This window comes from Drosophila montana, unplaced genomic scaffold (genome assembly GCF_035044405.1).
Source record: "Drosophila montana isolate Dmon_TW-CO22-7 unplaced genomic scaffold, ASM3504440v1 contig_3003_1, whole genome shotgun sequence".
NCBI lineage: Eukaryota > Metazoa > Arthropoda > Insecta > Diptera > Drosophilidae > Drosophila > Drosophila montana.
Window position 1 is genome coordinate 20,528 of NW_026997879.1, and position 19,322 is coordinate 39,849.

At 39.8% G+C, this 19,322-nt stretch overlaps 6 protein-coding genes across 6 annotated transcripts; 4 read left to right on the forward strand and 2 right to left on the reverse strand.

Moving 5' to 3' along the window:
- The first annotated feature begins 1,534 nt into the window (after positions 1-1,534).
- LOC135430407 (serine protease inhibitor 77Ba-like) lies at positions 1,535-4,089 on the forward strand. Its single transcript, XM_064685077.1, has 5 exons — positions 1,535-2,046; positions 2,289-2,706; positions 2,970-3,240; positions 3,300-3,668; positions 3,726-4,089. The coding sequence occupies exons 1-5, from the start codon at positions 2,034-2,036 to the stop codon at positions 3,990-3,992; spliced, it is 1,338 nt and encodes a 445-aa protein (XP_064541147.1). The 5' UTR covers positions 1,535-2,033; the 3' UTR covers positions 3,993-4,089.
- Positions 3,994-6,668, reverse strand: Rbbp5 (retinoblastoma binding protein 5). Its single transcript, XM_064685076.1, has 8 exons — positions 6,390-6,668; positions 5,928-6,051; positions 5,639-5,859; positions 5,362-5,568; positions 5,072-5,253; positions 4,891-5,010; positions 4,204-4,832; positions 3,994-4,140 (listed from the first exon to the last, which is right to left on the reverse strand). Exons 2-8 carry the CDS (start codon positions 5,944-5,946, stop codon positions 4,052-4,054), a joined length of 1,467 nt encoding a protein of 488 aa, XP_064541146.1. The 5' UTR covers positions 5,947-6,051; positions 6,390-6,668; the 3' UTR covers positions 3,994-4,051.
- Positions 6,164-12,354, forward strand: eRF1 (eukaryotic release factor 1). Its single transcript, XM_064685078.1, has 8 exons — positions 6,164-6,282; positions 6,755-7,065; positions 8,576-8,751; positions 8,813-9,282; positions 9,576-9,731; positions 9,804-10,001; positions 10,065-10,212; positions 11,994-12,354. The coding sequence occupies exons 2-8, from the start codon at positions 6,980-6,982 to the stop codon at positions 12,074-12,076; spliced, it is 1,317 nt and encodes a 438-aa protein (XP_064541148.1). The 5' UTR covers positions 6,164-6,282; positions 6,755-6,979; the 3' UTR covers positions 12,077-12,354.
- A 21-nt stretch (positions 12,355-12,375) lies between these two features.
- On the reverse strand, positions 12,376-14,500 carry LOC135430409 (cysteine sulfinic acid decarboxylase). Its single transcript, XM_064685079.1, has 4 exons — positions 14,090-14,500; positions 13,665-13,852; positions 12,629-13,601; positions 12,376-12,572 (listed from the first exon to the last, which is right to left on the reverse strand). Exons 1-4 carry the CDS (start codon positions 14,267-14,269, stop codon positions 12,393-12,395), a joined length of 1,521 nt encoding a protein of 506 aa, XP_064541149.1. The 5' UTR covers positions 14,270-14,500; the 3' UTR covers positions 12,376-12,392.
- A 724-nt stretch (positions 14,501-15,224) lies between these two features.
- On the forward strand, positions 15,225-16,712 carry kin17 (kin17 DNA and RNA binding protein). Its single transcript, XM_064685082.1, has 2 exons — positions 15,225-16,305; positions 16,362-16,712. The coding sequence occupies exons 1-2, from the start codon at positions 15,334-15,336 to the stop codon at positions 16,560-16,562; spliced, it is 1,173 nt and encodes a 390-aa protein (XP_064541152.1). The 5' UTR covers positions 15,225-15,333; the 3' UTR covers positions 16,563-16,712.
- Positions 16,713-16,818: 106 nt separating this feature from the next.
- LOC135430410 (vitellogenin-1-like) lies at positions 16,819-18,338 on the forward strand. Its single transcript, XM_064685080.1, has 5 exons — positions 16,819-17,098; positions 17,164-17,423; positions 17,481-17,616; positions 17,669-18,196; positions 18,274-18,338. Exons 1-5 carry the CDS (start codon positions 16,876-16,878, stop codon positions 18,300-18,302), a joined length of 1,176 nt encoding a protein of 391 aa, XP_064541150.1. The 5' UTR covers positions 16,819-16,875; the 3' UTR covers positions 18,303-18,338.
- Positions 18,339-19,322: the final 984 nt, after the last annotated feature.

Here is a 19,322-nt window from a genome sequence, read left to right on the forward strand (position 1 = left end):
GGCCAGAATTATAAGACTTCACTTTTACTGAACTCCGAACATCATTGCCAAGATGCGAAGAGTGTTTAACAAACAAAAACCAATAACTTTATATGTGTATGTACTTTAGCTATCAAGGCGATGTTTCTTTTGGGCCGTCCGCTCGGGCAAGTGTGTGTGCAGCATGTAAGTAGTTTCTCCGCGCGATACCATTGACTAACTAAAGCGCCTTGTTGATAAAAACGCCGTTAATGCTTTTTCGGAGTCACACTGTTGAATGTAACGACACGACGTAACGTCCGGATGGCGCTAAGCGAAAGTGTATTTTTTTTGGTATTATTTAGTGCTTTAAAACATGCGCTGCAACCAGATACACTTTTATTCGTAAATTATTTACGCTAGACAAACTATTTGGGAATAGGTTAACATTTAAAGATATATTTTATGTATTTAGTCTGGACTATTATACAGAAATAATAATGGCAAATATAATATGTGTCAAAATTTAAATACTATTAAATTTAAAAAAATCTAAATACTTTCATCAAATTAGCACAGCAAAAGGCACTTCGCAAAGATAGTTAATTGGGTACATTTAACAGTTCAAGTAGAATGTCTAAAAAGAGGGCCAGACTGTAATTAGCTATGTTTTCGTATTATATTTTACGTAATCTTCAAAACTGCGTGTGTTTTCTGATAACAGCAGTGTCTTTTATCCGAGTTTTTATCCGAATCAATCAAACTCTTGGCACGAAAATTAGCCAATGAAAAATGTCAGTAGAGACACGAACCTTCGGCCAATTTTGGTTCGAAAATGAAATGCTGTCAAGGGACAGCTCGCCGACGTGTTAGGAAAATATGTTGCATACTTCGCTAAACAAAATAAATATTATGTAATTTTCAAAATTTTCAAATAAAAATAAAGTGTGCTTGATCAATATGTTTGCCTTAAATTAAAATTATTATTAAAATAAGACTCTGATATCGTTTTTGTTTTTTCACTTATGCAAAAACGTAAAAATCAATGCATCTGAATTGTTGTTCACATCTTTTGTAAGTTCTTTAAACAAACAAATAATTTATTTATATTGGTAAGAATTAATCAACCAAACTGAGTTTTAGTTGCAACGAGAAATATAAGAATTCGACATGCGAAACAATGTTTCAAGCTCGGATATTTAAATCGCTATCCGATTGACTAAGAGTTAAGGATGCGTAATAATTGTCAAAGCCGCCGCTGTCGCAAAACGGGTTTTCCCATTCATGTCGCGAATTGAGAGCAAAAACGTTACAACTCTAATCGATTAACTAATTAATTGTAATCTAAGTTCACATTTTAATTGGCATCGTCGCGCATACTCTCTCTCTCTCTGTCTCTCTCCATTTATTCTTCCTCTCTTTCTCTATCTTTACCAATATCTCTCTCTCTCTCTCTCTCTCTCTCTCTCTCTCTTTCACACGGATGAGACATTCGTATATGTGTATATGTGTCTGTGCTTGGGTTTATTTATCAGCATGTGTTTGTTTGGCTGGTCTAAGGCCAATGCCAGTTGCTCTGTCGATCTCCGTGAGTTAAGTACGGCTCTGGAACTGTGGAGCGGGAGTGAGCTTTTGTTCGAGTAAAACAAAGATATTTCGCATCATTCGCTTATGAATTAAATACGACAAATATTATATAAACGAGAGCAAAGACACAGGAAAATAGCTTCATATATGCGCTAACATATATAAATATATCAATCTCGACTTATATAAGTATTATGTGCTTACCCATACTCTGTGAGTTTCAGTGCATTCCGGTTTTGGATTAATCAACAAATCAACGACGACGTCGTCTACTGAAATACAAAAATAAAAATAAAAAATTGTTGCGACGTCAGTGGCTACTTTAAATTCAAAACAACTCAAAATTCCCCATCAAAGGAAAAATCCACATAAATTAAGCTGTTCTCTTTTATATTTGCAAATCGACATATTGTAAATTGAATTTCTATCAATTTCAATACCCAAAGAAGCTTGGAATCTTAGTCAGCAAAAAAAGAGAAAAACGCGAAATGATTATCACAGGTAAAACCCAATGCATTTTACATTTTTATGTTCTTACTTTTGTAAACCTTTGAGTATAATCGTAAAAAAACCAATTTCGAGCTTAAAATTTGAAATTTTTTGTTTGTCTAATTTGTTTGAGTGATAAGCACATTTGAAAACAATATTCTACGGAATATGTAACGTACCCCGTCATATTATGCCAAATCACGACAGATTAAATTCGATTTACCTTCAACTATTTCTACGATTTCCAATTCCAGATAGTGTGGCACGAGTTCTTAGTGGAACGTTATTGCTATGCGCCGTGTGTTGGGCCCAACAGCGCTTCCCGCAGCTATCCGTGGGCAATGCTCTGGAGCCGCTGACTCCGGCCGCCGCCTTTCAAGTTAACAGCAGTCCCGAATATGCGCTGCGCTCCAATTTTGATGATGAGACGTTGCGTAAAGTTGCACAGGGCGCCCAGGAGTTCGCACTCGACTTCCTAATGCGCGTCTCCGTCGAGGTGGAGAAGCACAACGCCGACTTTATGATATCGCCATTCTCGGTCTGGTCACTGCTGGTACTGATGTACGAGGGCGCCGCCGGCCAAACCTATGAGCAACTGCGTCAGGCGCTGCGCATCAACGTCGAGGACGAGAAGCTGCGCGCGGTTTATAGTGTGTGGAGCAAATATCTGAAGTAAGAGAAAGATCGAATCGCAATTCCCTTATACTTAGATCCTTGCCTCTCCGAATCTCTCAGGCATAAATATTTGTTATCAGTATCCAAAGACGAATTAATATAGACATGGCCATATCTTGAATTACCTTAAAATGAGTTTTTGTAGGGAAACATTTTCTGTTCTTCTCACATGCCTGCAAGGGTATTCTATGTTCGGTGTGCCGAAGACTCGCATTTATCCTGGCTTTATAGTAATTGATCTACACCCTTACTCAATTCAGCACAAAGACTTCCACAATTGAAGTGGCCTCTCTGCAGGCGCTGTACACGGACATGCATTCGCCGATTCGGAGCAGTTATCGGGATGCGATGAAATCGTATGGAGTGGACCCCGTGGAAGTGGACTTCTTCAATCGTGAGACAATATTTCTGATCAATGAGGCCACCAATCGCTCGACCCGTGGACTCATACCCTATGCGGTGTTGCCTCAGGAAATATATGGTGCCAAGATTTTTATGCTGTCGTCGCTGTTCTTTAAGGGCCAGTGGAAGGTGAATTATTAGTAAAACAATATCTGGTATATCCATATTAAATACAAGATTATTTGCAGTTTCCCTTCAACAAGACCTCTACTCGAACGGAGCCATTCTATGATGAGAAGGGCACAGTTATCACCCAGGTCTCAATGATGGTGCAGGAGGGCAACTTTGCCTATGTGACCAACATTGAGGGCTTGGATGGTTACGTACTCGAGCTGCCGTATGGTGAACAGAATCGACTTTCAATGATTGTTGTGCTTCCGAAGCGGGGCTTCAATCTCAATGATGTGGCCAGAAATCTAAAGGATTTAACTCTGTCGCCGCTTTTGCAGCGTCTTGCCAAGTTTTCCCGTGATGCGCCGGACGACAGTGTGGTCGAAGTTCTAATGCCCAAGTTCACAACCTCGACGGACTTTAACTTAAAGAAATTACTCCAAGAGGTGGGTGACTTTATGGACACATGTGCTAGTACAATAAATAAACGTGTCATTTTACAGATGGGCATACGGGATCTGTTTGATAAAAGCAACTCAAATCTAAGCCGCATGGCAGATGGTTTGTTTGCCAATCTCTGTGTTCATGCTACCAAAATCATTGTGGATGAAGAGGGCACCACCGCAGCAGCTGTAACTGCGTCCGTGCTGAGCAACAAGTCGACGCCGCCGAAATTTCAGCTAAACAGACCCTTTCTATACATGATTGTTGAGAAGTCAACCAATCTGTTGCTTTTCGCGGGTCAAGTGAGAAACCCAAAGGCGCAATAAACCGAGTTTTTGTGATTTTTAATGACATAACTTAAATAAACTATGAATGCTGCGACCGACTATTTTTTCGCGCGGCCTGCAGCTTTTTTGCCACCAATCGGTTGTTGTTTATCCTTGCTGGCTTTGCTCGATATAAGCGGGTGAGTTTCTGTAAGCAAAACAGATGCGGCTGGTGAATGTTTATGCTAGAGAATAAAGTTAGTTCGCTTACCGTCGGTGGGCGCATCGGGCAGGCTGACGTCATAGTGCTGCATTCGTCTGCGCTTGGTAGCCATGATGTCCTCTTCGTAGTCGCGCGAATCGTTGCCAACTAGCGCTGAACTGGGCTCCAGGTTGTCTTGCGCTGTCCAGCCATCCTCTGGGTCTTCCACCTCGGGTGCCATGGGCAGGAACTGTAAAGCATTCTCGTCTTCGCCCTCCTCGTCAGAGGAGCAGAACGCCGCAACTGGTTCCACTTTTTGTACATCAACTTCGATTTCCTCATCCTGTTGAGCATCGGCATTTAAGTCCACCGATTTGTCCTCATCAGCAATATCGAACTCCGACTCTCTTTCCTCGTACTCGACGTTCTCGTCGAGTTCCTTAAAATCGGGCGCAAATGCAGACCAGTTCTCTACCTGATTCTGTGCCCAAATCGAAACTAATCCTGAACTAATACTAGCTATAATTGGACGCACCGGATGCCATACAACGTCTAGCAGCAGTTCACCCTTTGTACCATGCAGAATCTTGACGAGATTACCAATTGATTTCTCCCAAATATACAGCGCATGTTGTCGAGCGCTGCCCGCACAAATGTATTCACCATCGCCAGAGAAACAACATTTCTTCCAAGTGGTTCTGAAAGTGCAAAAAGAATTATTAGCCGAACGGTACTGGGGGCATTCATAGAGCTTACTTGTTGACCAGATCCTGTAGTTTTTGTATTGGCTCCGGTTCGCCATCCTTGCCCAGTGCAATAATCTCCTTTGAATCGTAAACCCGTATAACCCGATCGGAAGTATTTATGAGGAAGGCGCTGCAAAAGAATTGCAAGAAGGTAATTAACCTAATAAATAGTCGTATAACATTTCACATACTCGCCTCGACGCGCGAATTCAATGCTCTTGACTGCCGTCGCACTTGATGTTCCAACAATAATCCGAAAGCTGGCAACGACCTCAAATGTTTCCACGTCCAGTACAAGGATTTTTCCTTTGGCGTTGCCCGTGTATATGTGCTTACCACGTCGATCAAACGAGGCAACTATATTCAAATCGCCCTGCCAAATGAAGTAAATTTTAAAAATAGGCATCAATCTATGTTGTTCCAAATTGATAGCTCTTTAAAGAGATAATTCCCATTCCTGCTGAAATTGAAGGGAACCTACATCTGAATCCAGTGGAAGGCAGCGATGCGAACCGGCAATTTTAACTAATACAGCAGCATATCGCATGGGGCAGACCAGCAGCCGGCTATCGTTTCGTGGATCGAACTGCACCTTTAGCACCGGCGACGGAAAGCGATACTTGTGCTCCAATTCCCCGGTAAGAACGTCCCAGATGCATACATTGTTGTCGGTTGAAGCCGACAGCAACTAGAACGGAAAGTATATTTAGAGGTTGATAGACGATGGCACGATTAAGTTAAGGCAACATTTATGTCACCTTGTGGCCATTTCTAGTCCAGCTGAGGCTGCAAACAGGATGCACATGTGCGGATATTATTTTGGCGATGCCGCGCGTCAAAAAATCCCAAATAACAATGCGCCCATCATTACATCCCACGGCCAGTAAAGTGCCGTATTTGTTAAAGGCGCATGTAACAGCTAGTGATATGCAATCCAGGGAGCCATCAAACTCCTCGGGATAGTTTTGACCAAAAGATTCTATTTATAAAGAAATAAAAACAAATGGTACAATTTTTAAGTTTCTACGAAAATAGCGCAAAACCTACCGAGCAGTTCCAAATTCATGTTTGGGTTTCTTCTTCATTAATATATCCATTCACTCAAAAATGTTTGATATCGACTATCGTTTTTCGCAATCGTCGATTGATTATATCGTCATATAAAAAGGATCTACGTCATGAATGTCACATGATTTCAGATTGTCAATGGAGACCACACAGTTGTATAAGCATTTAAATTAACTTTAATTTGTATTTATAGCTTTTAACAAAATTTGTCTTTATTCATATATAGATAATGGAACTAGAACCAGTCACATATGAACTGAATCGTTTGCTTTTAGTGTAAGACTCTTTTCAACATTCGGTCACACTAGATCCGAGTGGGTTTTGTGCGCACGTTGTACGTAAAACATTTATAAATCAATTATAATTGCTTAAAACTTATTTAAAGTTATCAAAAAAGTGTAGCAACATCCACTTAAACATGCAGTTTATCAAATTACATACCATTTGGGTTACATTCTTAATTTTTTAAGTGCTTGCGAAATGATTTTTGTGTCGACGTCACCTTTGGAGCCCCGCTCCCGCTCTCTTACTCGCGTTCATTCTTCTGCTCACATTCTCTCCTTAGTGCAGTGAAATAATAAGTTTGATTTTCAACTCAAGTGAATTTTCTTATTTTGATTTCGTTTGAAAACAACAGATTTGAAATAATTGTGCTTGAATTCAATCTAAATTTTGAAATTGCCCACCACTTTGACTTTCTTTTAGTTGCCTTCTTTTTTGCCACAGCTTTCTTTATTTTACTTACATATGCATGTACACAACATCACATATACATATACATATTCATGTATGTAATTATTTTTTAGTGTATTCATCGCCAACCACGTTAAAAGGAAGAACGTGAATGTGAATACAAAAAGGCAACACAATCACAAAACTCAAACAATAATCGAAGACAACAAATCGTCGTTACATTTCCATTTCCTGGCAGTGCAAGTGAAAAGGCATATAAAGAAGCAGAGGCCCCAGTCCCGTTCTTGTTTTCCTAATTTGCACAAAGGGCCGTAAATAAATATCAATAAATACGCAAAATGTCTGGCGAAGAAACGTCCGCTGATCGCAATGTCGAAATATGGAAAATAAAGAAGCTCATCAAAAGCCTGGAAATGGCACGAGGGTAAGTCATTTAATATTATTATATTTTGCCCACCTAAAATTATTGTTTTTTAATCTGATGGGATTTTTCGTTTGTGGTGGTACACACGAAATATATTGGGTTATGGGGGCAGGAGGCAGCCTTACAGCGCGCCGTCGCCGTACAACAAATGACAGAGGAGTGAGTTGAATATCCGATTGTTGAGTATCTTGCACTCACCCCTTGTTGGCTATCAATTGGCAATGCGAAAATAAAACAAGGGTATAAAAAAGCTTAGCGAGCCATCGCAGGGTCAGAGTTGTCATATATGTAGATGGTTAACTTTAGCTGTTGCAACTGCTTCAATGCTAATAGTAAACCTGCAATTTCTTGTTTCAACTGATTAAAAATAACAACGGTTTGGTTTGAACCAATTCAATTCATATGCGTGGCTGGTGTTGGTAACAAACAAAAAGCCCCATTTCTATCTGTGTGGCGTTGCCCCACACTCGCTCACTCACACAATCACACCACGCGACAATCGACTCTCAGCCATGGGAGTGTGTGTGTGTTTTTGGCGCTCTTGCGCGCTCTTTGCGAAAAATAATTTGAGAGCAACACGTTTTTTGTCAGGTTTTTATCAGTTCAAACTAGACACAACGCAATCGAACAGTGAGTAATGCGTGGAGCTAATGCTAATGTCGATGCTGTGTTGGCAACGAACCAATCATTCCTTGCAATTGATTACAAATGAACTCCTACGCATTGTTAACGACAGCTGCGTTACCTATTTACGTAAATGCACGTTAGGCTAAATGTCTCTCACAATTTCTCGCTGCCACATTATCTATGATTTTGCTTTCTGTAAAAAGGTCAAATACGTATATGTAAACCATAACAAATCATATGAAATGCAGCAATTTAAAATTTACAATAATTGTGAGCCTCAGGTGGCTCAGGCGGCATCGTGCCAGGTAGAGATGTTATTTAAAAAAATATCGTATGCACTCGATTTGCATATGTAAATATGTAGCTACCTTTACAAAATATCGATATATTAGCATATTTGAATAAAATAATAAGGTTTGACAACTTTATGAAACAGGTCGAACTCGACTATAATATGGATTATATAGTTTTTTTGTTAGAGTTAATTGAGAATGCGATCTACGACTGTCCGATTGTCAGCATGAACGTCTCGATCTGGAGAACTCAAATTCAGTATATTCGTTTTCGTAAGATGTTGAACGCAACCTCTCGGCAATCTCTGACTCTCAAACAAGCACCCGCTATATGTGCTTTTTCTTAAATTTTCTATTGGGTTCTTTTGATCTCTATCTGTTATCTCTCCGTGTCTGTCTGTTACTTGATCTGTTTTTTTTTTCATGCAGCTTTCGCAGTCTTCTACTGTTAAAATATCACAACTATATATAATATGACTATTTATTTTATATATATATTTATGTATATTTATTTTATAACGGTACATTTTAATCTATGTCATAGTCGAACGCTCTCAAATATTAACACCCTTATTTTCTTTTCGTTTTAGAAATGGCACCAGCATGATTTCATTGATTATTCCGCCTAAAGATCAAATCTCTCGCGTCAGCAAAATGTTGGCCGATGAATTTGGTACGGCCTCCAACATCAAGTCGCGTGTCAATCGCCTCTCCGTCCTGGGCGCAATCACGTCGGTGCAGCACAGACTTAAGTTATACACCAAAGGTGGGTTCTTCATTTTAAATCAATGAATCAGCTAATTGACGATTAATCCATTATTTTACAGTGCCTCCCAATGGATTGGTCATCTATTGCGGCACAATTGTCACAGAGGAGGGCAAGGAGAAGAAAGTGAACATTGATTTTGAGCCATTCAAGCCCATTAATACCTCACTCTATCTGTGCGACAACAAGTTCCATACGGAGGCTCTCACTGCCCTGCTCGCCGACGACAACAAGTTCGGCTTCATTGTGATGGATGGTAATGGCGCTCTCTTTGGCACCCTGCAGGGTAACACGCGCGAGGTGCTACACAAATTCACCGTCGATCTGCCGAAGAAGCACGGACGTGGTGGTCAGTCTGCCCTTCGTTTCGCCCGTCTGCGCATGGAGAAGCGTCACAATTACGTGCGCAAGGTGGCCGAGGTGGCCACACAGCTGTTCATTACGAATGACAAGCCAAACATTGCCGGCCTTATATTGGCCGGTAGTGCGGACTTTAAAACTGAGCTCAGCCAGTCGGACATGTTTGATCCTGTAAGTAATCTAACACTGGTCAAGACTAGCCTGTGTACCAACGGCTAGTTCCACTGGCTTCAGCGACGAATGACGATCCAAACAACCTGTATAAATATGTCTAGAGAGGTTTTGGTATAAAAGGTCGGATTTCTATTGATTTCGTGAAATTGATCAAGACTACCAATACTATATAAATCGTCAGTCACGCAGCCAGTGGAGCCAATTGTCATCCAGAATGATCATGAAATGTATGCAACACATTGTAGGTCCAGTGCTTAATAAAATAATAACACATTACTTTTAATTTGCAGCGTTTACAAACGAAAATTATTAAACTGGTGGACGTGTCCTACGGTGGTGAGAACGGTTTCAATCAGGCCATCGAATTAGCCGCTGAATCGTTGCAGAATGTCAAATTTATACAGGAGAAGAAACTCATTGGCCGTTACTTTGATGAAATTTCTCAGGTGAGTTGCTAGCATATTTAAGCAGGACAAAACAAAACAATATAACAATTTTACATATAATCTATATTCAAGGATACTGGCAAATACTGTTTTGGTGTAGAAGATACTCTACGAGCATTGGAACTGGGCTCTGTGGAAACATTGATTTGCTGGGAAAATCTAGATATTCAACGCTATGTACTGAAGAACCATGCGAACTCGACGTCAACGACAGTATTACATTTGACGCCCGAGCAGGAAAAAGATAAGTCTCACTTCACGGACAAGGAGGTACGTGCCGAAAATTGCTGTCATTTGTCAATAACACATTCTAATTAATCTAAAACATTGCAGAGCGGCGTAGAAATGGAGTTAATCGAGTCTCAACCGCTTTTGGAATGGCTGGCGAACAACTACAAAATGTTTGGCGCCACCCTTGAGATAATTACGGACAAATCTCAGGAGGGCAGTCAGTTTGTGCGAGGTTTCGGTGGCATTGGCGGTAAGTGGTTGGCAAAAAGTACCTATATATACATACATATATTGAATACAGTACGAGTGTAAGCTACAAAATTAATTACGTATCTACTGTTTCCATTCCTCTTCCATCATGCTGCTTTTAAACATAATTCTAAATGTAACTTGGTCAACTTGACGTCGCTCCTTGTGCATAACCATCAACTATACTTGTTCTAATATATAAACATATATATTATTTATTTAAAATTATATACATGTGTAGGCATTTTGCGCTATAAAGTAGATTTTCAATCGCTACAAGCCGATGAGCCGCTGGAGGACGTTGATCTAGATGATTACTAAGCAAAAACAGAAACAAAAGAGAACAAAACATAAAAGAAAGCATTCGCACTGCATAGATTTTCGGATCTCAATACACAAAATATTTTATTTGATTTCTTTTAAAACGCCATAAATTGTTCAAAACTTGATAGGAACCAATTTACTTGACGCATAGTTTTTAACAATATTTCAACAATATTATCTCAAAACAAATGCCCCCATTGCGATATACGTTTTAGCCATATAGATTTGTATGGTGGGCAATGATTTTAGATTTAGGAATTATTTAATTGGAGTGTTTCACTTAAACTATTTTTGAAGGCATAATTAACGATGTGCTTTGGTCAAATTAAATGTATTATTTATTAATGAAAAGCGTTTTTGGGTACTTCAATATTCTTTATGCTTTCGATCTGTAATAGAAAAGTTAATCTGAAACGAACCTTTGAATTAAAAACTTAATAAATCATGTACGAGACACATACATAGATAAGAAGTAAATATATGTATATACGAGTATAGCCAAAATACTTTTAGATGCATGTATTTTACTTGTATTTAAAAAGAAAATCTCACGCAGCCGTTACAAAATTAAAAAAAATCAATGTATTTACAACAGCAGCATAAAGCCTGAAATAAGTATTTGAATTGTCAAGTTTGATGCTCTGGTCGCATTTTTAACACTCTGTGGCATTATGCATATATTTACTCGTATTTGACAAGCATTTAAAATATTTACATAGGCAATTTCTTTGTTTGCATTTGACACAAGTTGAACGCGAAAAACTTCTAAGTACACAAACAAACCAAATACAACAATAATGAACAAACAAAACCTGAATAAAGTAAATACAAAATTGACACCTCCCGATATCGTAAACAAAAATGCTTATAAATTATTTCAAGTATTCATGTGATCTCCATTTTGTTATGATTATTCCCGAGCTCTCAGTTAGAATGAGGTTCATCCCAAGCACTGGATCCTTCATAAACGCTGTACGATGACGATAATGCAAAAACAAAACCTGTTGGAACTCCGATGTTATCCAATTTATATTAAGGCCATTTCACTTTTTATTCCCATATATCTGTAGTATTATAGCACAGGATTGCAAAGCACTTTTGAGTTTGTTTTAAAAACAACAAATTTTTTCATTTTTTGTTTCTAATCTTCCAACAATATACCCATTTGATTTTCAAAAGTAACAAATATTTAGAACAATTGTTGATATGTTTCTTATAAACTTTATATATGCAAATCCAATTATTTATATAGTATGTATTATGCAAATCCAATTATTTATATAGTATGTATTATTTACAATGTGTTGTGCTATTTTGCAGACTATTGTTTGATTTAGTTAAAATAATTTTGTGCATTTTCTCGTTGTACCTTTCAATTATATTTATTTAGTTTATTTTATTGTTTAGTTTTGAATCTCTTGAAAACTTTAATTTAATAACATTTATTGCTTTTCGCAGGTATCTTGCGTTACAAAGTGGATTTCCAGAGTATGCAGCTCGATGAGTTGGACAACGACTGCTTCGATTTAGACGACTACTAGATAATTTTTACTTTTCTAATCAGTTAATCAGACCGCAAATTGAGAACTGTTGATTTATAAATGAAGCAAAATCGAAAAGAGCAAATAGAATATTTTAATGATACACAAACACACACGTACACACACACAATCCTTCTTCCATTTTAACGTTGTTGGCGAATAAAAGTAAAATTGCAAAAATACATATATACCGTAAATAAAACAAAACCACAAAGATATAATGTTAAATCAAGAGAAAAACAAAAATATAAAAAGGAAACCGTTTTACTTGAAACAAATTATTATTTATTTATTTATTTTATATTCCAATTTCTAGTCAGAGCTCGCCCAGCCGTTCGATTTCGTCTAACATGACATCCAATTCGTCAGTCTTGAGCACGGGAAAACAGGTGAATACCATGCGGAAGAAGTTGCCCAACTGGCGACTGCTGAGCGGCGTATAACCAACCATCAGGGTGCCAGTGTACGCCATTTGCTCCTTGATTTTGGGTGCGACCTGTTGAAGCAAGTTATAAATCCCGACCTGGCAACGAATCTTGGTTTAATACATACGGTATATAGACGCGTCCACCACTCTGGGGTCTCCTCACTGCTCTGGACCCGCATTGATTTTGGGATGTACCAAAAGCAGACATTGGAGTATTCGTGCTGCTCCAGCACGAGTCTGAAGCGATCTGGACGTGCGCGCAGCTTCTGCTCCAACAAGCGAGCCATTGATATGGCATGATCCACTAAATGTCCGTATTTGCCGTATCCGCGCGCCTTGAGCATAAGCCAAAACTTGAAGGCGTCTATTTTGCGGCCGCACTGGACGCTTTTGTTGCCGGTGTCGTAAGAGATATCATAGAATTTATCCTGCTGAAACAAATAATTGACCTTGATGCTGTTGCAACGCGCCAGCAAATCGGATTCGCTGGTGAGGAACAGGGAGCACTGCAACGGAACGCCGAGGGTCTTGTGTGGATTCCAGGCAAAGGAGTTGGCGCGCTCCAGACCCCTCAACAGTGAGCGGTTCTTATAGGCGAGCAGTGCGGCTCCGCCCAGACAGGCATCCACATGCAGCCAGAGTCCGTGGCGATTCGCAACATCGGCAATGCCAGCGATGTCATCAAATGCGCCCAGCACCGTTGTGCCAGCGGTGGCATTGATGAAAAACGGGTCATGTCCACTTGCCTGTGCTGCTTTAATCTTGTCCTCCAGGTCGTCCAGTGACATTTGACCCTTGGCATTGGTGCGCACAGCTATGCAGTTGTCGGCGCCAATGCCCAACCAGTGGGCGGCTTTCTGCAGACTGTAGTGCGAGTCCTCGGAGGTGAAGATGACAAGCGGTCGTAATCCAAACATGCCAGTGGATTTGATTGTTGGATGGCGTTTAAACCGGGCCAGAACTAGCCCGTACATATTCGATGAGGAACCGCCAGGAGCAAAAATGCCATCGCCTTGGCTATAGCCGGCTAATCTGCAAACCGTTGATATGATCTCCGTCTCGATTAGGCTAAAGACAGGCGCCACCTCATAGGTGTAACTGGAAGTGCACACACACTCAAATTAAGGGACCTTTGAATCCATTTTTGTTTCGGTATATTACGTGCTTGTGTTCAATGCCTCCGTTATCCAGGCTCCAGCCAGCCCAAAGGGATCCATTTGTCCAAACAGCTGATTGTGAAATCGGCCATGAGAGGTTTTTACAGAATATTGAATAACCTGCTGACAGATCTGCTCGATGTCAGAGTTTGTGGATGTTTCGTTTTCCTTGATTGTCAGGTCTATATGTTTCTAAGAGGAATATCAATATTGACATGTTCACTAGAATGCTTTTTAATAGTAGAAAAGACAAATCATGCTTGAAGATTTTTGAACCCGTCAATAGATTACGACGGCGGATCAATAAAGTGATCAAGCAGCTGCACAATAAACTCTTTCAATGATCAGCATTAAAGCCGCTTATCGGGAACTGTCTGGGCTGCTTTGACGGGACGTCTAGACCTCGTCTACGAAGTGGGGGGCACTAACCTTTAGTTCGTCCGGCTGCATAAAATCGACTATTTTCTGTTCCTTCCACAGTTCTGGATCGGTACAAAGAGTATCCTCCTTTTCTACCAGTTTGAAGACATGCTGTAGAATCTTCCAATCGTTCATTAACCCCTCGCGGACTCCATCAACAATGGAAGCATTATCAATTGCTCCATCCATTTTACTATATTTCTGACTGAACCTCTGCGGACAGCTATTCAACTGGGAATGACAGGCGATTGCGCATAGCGCTGCATTGGACCTGATTCCGAGCTGTGATGTGGCGATCGAATGCTCGTTAAAGTTGTAAATTAATTAACCATACTACATACAAATGAATAAGTACCTACACACGTGCATATGTATGTTATGTTGGCTTGTGTTCGTGCCGGTATGCCACGAAATTAGGGTGAACCTTAATTTTAGATACTTGTAAGAAAAAGGTTTATACAACCTTATCAGTTAATCAAATGCTCACGCTTTCTAACACTTAGCAACAACATTAATTAGTTTTGCACGTATATTTTAGTTTATTCACATTCGTATTCATATTCACCATTTTCGAAGCCTCCGCCAGTCATTTGTACACATACAATCGCTTTCAAAGCCGGTTTGTTGTTAAGCGACAATAACTTACGTACTTCAAGTTAATTGCATTTGCGATTCAAATCAAAATCTTATCGGGATTTTAAAGTGGCTCATCCGACTAGTCTGAATATAATCGTATATACAGACATAAGTACACAGATTGCAGAACTGTTATCAAATACCCCTTTTGAAAAGTTTATTTGAGACACAGAAACGCTGGACAATAAATGCAGAGGGTACTTTATTTAACTCTTATATTAGCTATATATTTTTTACAGTAAAGAAACTTGACTGACTATATATGGTTCGTGTTCTATTACTGGGATTGTTATTTTTGTGCTAATATTAAAGGACAATAGATTTAATGCAATGCCAAATATTGAAAGAACTGAAATCTTTGAAAACGCGCGCCAATTATTGCACTACGAACAGTGTGACCCAATACTATTGTGTTCAATGCAAAAATGGCGTCTAACCGATAATGTAGCCATGGTATCGACTGATTACAGTCATCGCTGTTAATAACACTTAAGCAACATGTTAAATTCTGTAATCATTGAACATATGGTTTAGAAGGCACGAAACGACAATTTAGAGCATTATTTACTTCGCTTATTTTGTTTATTGTTTTTAAATCGAAAATATAAATTGTAAACATGGGACGCGCCGAAGTTGGTACGCCCAAGTACCTTGCCAACAAGATGAAGGCAAAGGGCTTGCAGAAGCTGCGCTGGTACTGTCAGATGTGCGAGAAACAATGCCGTGACGAAAATGGCTTTAAGTGCCACACAATGAGTGAGTCCCATCAGCGGCAGCTGCTCCTATTTGCGGACTCACCTGGCAAGTTTCTGCACAACTTTTCCAAGGAGTTCTCCGATGGCTATATGGAACTGCTGCGTCGCCGCTTTGGCACCAAGCGCACGAACGCCAACAAAATATATCAGGAGTACATTGCGCACAAGGAGCACATTCACATGAACGCCACCCGCTGGTTAACGCTATCCGATTATGTTAAGTGGCTGGGCCGCACTGGTCAAGTGGTGGCCGACGAAACGGAAAAGGGATGGTTTGTCACGTACATTGACCGCAGCCCGGAGGCCATGGAGCGCCAGGCGAATGCAGAACGCAAAGAAAAAATGGAAAAGGATGATGAGGAACGCATGACGGAATTTATTGAGAAGCAAATTAAAAAAGCAAAGTCAAATTACGGGGAGGAGGATGAATCGCAGGAGAAATATACGGAACTGAAGCGTGAAGAGGAGCAGCCCCTAAAGCTGGACATCCGATTGGAGAAAAAATTCCAGCCCGAATCGATATTGGGCAAATCGGCGCTACATACGAAACGCACGGCTGCCGAGTCAGACGAGAAAGTTTTTAAGAAACCCAAGCCCCTGCCCGCAGAGAGCAGCAGATCCGCGTTGGATGAGATAATCAAGCTCGAGGAAAGGCATAAAGAACGAGCCAATCGCAAGGACTACTGGCTTCATCCAAATATTGTAGTTAAATTTATTTCAAGCTCCATGGGCGATAAGTTCTACAAACAGAAAGCTGTGGTGCAAGAAGTCATCGACAAATATCGGGCAAAAATTAAGTTCTTGGAGAGTGGAGAAAAGTGTAAAGTTGATCAGGTAATTTTACGAATATCTTAAAAAAATCAAAGCACTTATCAATTCCATATTTTTAGGCCCATCTGGAGACAGTAATACCCGCCCTGGACAAGGAAGTGCTTGTGGTGAACGGCGCATACCGCGGCTCAGAAGCATTGCTTAAAAAGCTGGACGAGCGCAAATATTGTGTTAGCATTGAGATACTGCACGGTCCATTGAAGGGGCGCATTGTGGAGAACGTACAGTACGAAGATATCTGTAAATTATATGGAACGTAGCTCGCACACAGCTATATAAGTTAATTTTTTAAAATAAGCACATATTTTACTGGAATATTTTTTACTAACTACTTACGTTATGGTTTTATGAACATAAAATTTAAACGCTCAACTTAAGATTAAACAATTTCTTTTAAAATCTGCGGAAAATTTCGATCATGAATCTGTTAACCTCTTCCCATTCAAGATATGCGTAAAATTGGATTATGAATGCAAAACTAATTGGTGTCATAACGTTAGCTTAAAATTGTTTGCAAAACAAGCAAAATATTTTATTGGTTCGTAGATTCTCAAAGGAACGTATCTCTTAAATATGCGATCAATATTTGTTTGGCTTGGTGCTCTTAGCATCTTTTCAATTAGAAGTGCAACTCCCATATCATCTATAGACGATAATTGGGCATTCAGTCTGAAAAAACTAGCCGATGGCACCGTTTTTGATTCAATCATGAATTTGGCAGAAAAAACGGTCAATACAGCCTATAAATATGGATCAAGCGTCGTGGAATTCACCTCCGATTATTTACAGAATGAATGTGAGTACGAATAGCAATATCAATCAGTTCAAGCCGTTTTATATTCGCATCCCTACACTCGACAGGTATCAGAATGGCACGACTCATGGCCGTACCCGAACATAAAAGTCCAGACATAAGAAACATGCAATTTCAGTTCATGACACCCTGCGGCAGCTATAAAGTACCTATACTGGAGGCAGAAACTCTCTGGGCGCACCAAAAATTTCAACAGAATCGCAAATTGGTAGTTCTAGCTTCTGGATGGTTGAACACGATCAACTATTCGCAAGCAATAGAAACGATAGGGAGGCCTTTTATGTGTCGACGCGATATTAATTTTGTGGTATACATCGAGCTTTACAGGTTAAAGGTTGAGCGTGATTGAGTACCTTCATTTCAGGCTGTAGATGTGTCTCGTTATGTAGATACGCTTTATACGTGGTCCGCCCTAAACACGGATATAATAGGCAAGCACATTGCCTTTGGCTTAGCGAAATTACATGATATGATGCCATTGATCGATATTCATTTAATTGGTTTGTTCCTTTCCTACAAGCATTGCAGTATAATTATAATTTATTTTTCTAGGTCATTCACTGGGTGCGCATATTATGGGGTCGGCAGGTCTCGAATTTCAGCGACTCACAAACCGACGGGTGCCTCGCATAACTGGTCTGGATCCTGCCATGCCCTGTTTTCTAAAAAGATCCAAATTTCGCAGTTTAAGCAAGGGAGATGCCATGCTAGTAGATGTTATACACACAAATCCTGGCTTTCTGGGACAGCGTTTTCCAACTGGCGATATTGACTTTTATCCAGCAGGTGAAGATGCCCTTAAGCCCGGTTGCCTGTTTATCGATTGCTCGCACAACCGTGCATTCCAATATTTTGCCGAAAGTGTTTATCCACGTCGGGAAAGAAGCTTTTTGGCCTACAAATGCAGAACAACTAAAGAGCTGGAAACTAAAGCCTGTAGCTCCTCAACAACTACAATGGGATATAAGATTGATTGGGCCGCTAGGGGGGTGTACTATGTCGATGTGAGGAGCGCGAGTCCATTTGGCATGAAGTCGGCAACAGCAAGAACAATGGATTTGATGGACGATAGCGATTATTGTAAATGCAAGCATCATTAAATGTAATTAAATTCACTGAGAAGTCAATAAGCTATATATTTTTATTCTTTCTATCAGCATGGAAGACTTTGCCGACTTCAGAATAATGTATAGTCGATGTTGTGTTGAACGTCGTACTCAAGGCATAATTTTTAGAGGCGCCGAGGTGATGTTACTAACATCTTCCATTTGTCAAGGACTGAAAAGATCAGCGGAGTAAAAATCCCCAAGATACTCGCACAAGGGGTTCACCTTAACGAACAGTCTTGAAACTGCTCAAGGCGCGGTACAGACTAAAGGACTCGGGTGGCCCGGCAGGATATATGAAAAGTGTCTCTCTTAGTCGCCTCGTACGACAAGCGATGACATGCTGTGGTGGTATTCTAATGCCCGCCAACGGGAGTATCAAGAACATGGTTAAACGGAGATGCCAAAATATATGTATGGACCCGGTTAATTCAGACTATGAGAAAATAACAATCAGGTAGACAGGCGTGGATATTACTAAAACGACTTATCTTGTCTACCTTCTGCCGCCTGTTACATACATATGCACAAAATCAATATACCCTAGATACTCATTTGCAATGATTTTAGGGTATAATAAGACTTAAGAGATATGCTTATATCGAATATAATTAATTTTTAAAATATAACTAAACAACTATGTATATAAATAAATAAAATGAAGCTGAGACTGTCGTGCTTTGTGAAGCCCTAAGATCTCTTTTCTGCAGTTTTAATTGGCAGTTTCTTAGTTTTTATATGATTTCCCTTAGAAACATGTTTAAAGTATCTAGTTAGAGCAAGCTAACTTTGTAGGGGTTGAATGTACCGAAATACAACACATCTGTTGACAATGACATTATTATACATTTGGGTAAAATAAACGATTTTATGAAAACATATGTTTACTGACCCAATAATTACACTCTCTCGGGGGTATATTTATTTTGTCGAAAGGTGTGTGATGAATTAAAAAATCATTTTCGAACCTATAAAGCATAAGTGTGTGTGTCAAGTCGTGGACACGGTGAGATAGCTAAGGGAACCTTCTTCTAATTATTTTTTACCCACAGACAGCAAAAGGGATGTCAAAACTTTCAAAATGGGATTAAAATAAACTA

What these genes read in the sequence shown, in the direction of transcription:
- LOC135430409 (XM_064685079.1), bottom strand. Translation starts at nt 14,269, where the DNA reads ATGGATGGAGCAATTGATAATGCTTCCATTGTTGATGGAGTCCGCGAG. An exon ending in TGCAGCCGGACGAACTAAAG is followed by an intron (nt 13,853 to 14,089) that starts GTTAGTGCCCCC and finishes TATTCCTCTTAG; the next exon opens with AAACATATAGACCTGACAAT. An exon ending in GAGGCATTGAACACAAGCAC is followed by an intron (nt 13,602 to 13,664) that starts GTAATATACCGA and finishes GTGCACTTCCAG; the next exon opens with TTACACCTATGAGGTGGCGC.
- Rbbp5 (XM_064685076.1), bottom strand. An exon ending in GGACTAGAAATGGCCACAAG is followed by an intron (nt 5,569 to 5,638) that starts GTGACATAAATG and finishes TTTCCGTTCTAG; the next exon opens with TTGCTGTCGGCTTCAACCGA. An exon ending in GCCCGATGCGCCCACCGACG is followed by an intron (nt 4,141 to 4,203) that starts GTAAGCGAACTA and finishes TTTTGCTTACAG; the next exon opens with AAACTCACCCGCTTATATCG.
- kin17 (XM_064685082.1), top strand. Translation starts at nt 15,334, where the DNA reads ATGGGACGCGCCGAAGTTGGTACGCCCAAGTACCTTGCCAACAAGATG. An exon ending in AAAAGTGTAAAGTTGATCAG is followed by an intron (nt 16,306 to 16,361) that starts GTAATTTTACGA and finishes CCATATTTTTAG; the next exon opens with GCCCATCTGGAGACAGTAAT.
- LOC135430410 (XM_064685080.1), top strand. Translation starts at nt 16,876, where the DNA reads ATGCGATCAATATTTGTTTGGCTTGGTGCTCTTAGCATCTTTTCAATT. An exon ending in GATCGATATTCATTTAATTG is followed by an intron (nt 17,617 to 17,668) that starts GTTTGTTCCTTT and finishes TTATTTTTCTAG; the next exon opens with GTCATTCACTGGGTGCGCAT. An exon ending in GATGGACGATAGCGATTATT is followed by an intron (nt 18,197 to 18,273) that starts GTAAATGCAAGC and finishes TCTTTCTATCAG; the next exon opens with CATGGAAGACTTTGCCGACT.
- LOC135430407 (XM_064685077.1), top strand. An exon ending in GTGTGGAGCAAATATCTGAA is followed by an intron (nt 2,707 to 2,969) that starts GTAAGAGAAAGA and finishes TACTCAATTCAG; the next exon opens with CACAAAGACTTCCACAATTG. An exon ending in TCTTTAAGGGCCAGTGGAAG is followed by an intron (nt 3,241 to 3,299) that starts GTGAATTATTAG and finishes GATTATTTGCAG; the next exon opens with TTTCCCTTCAACAAGACCTC.
- eRF1 (XM_064685078.1), top strand. Translation starts at nt 6,980, where the DNA reads ATGTCTGGCGAAGAAACGTCCGCTGATCGCAATGTCGAAATATGGAAA. An exon ending in ACTTTGATGAAATTTCTCAG is followed by an intron (nt 9,732 to 9,803) that starts GTGAGTTGCTAG and finishes TCTATATTCAAG; the next exon opens with GATACTGGCAAATACTGTTT. An exon ending in CTCACTTCACGGACAAGGAG is followed by an intron (nt 10,002 to 10,064) that starts GTACGTGCCGAA and finishes AAAACATTGCAG; the next exon opens with AGCGGCGTAGAAATGGAGTT.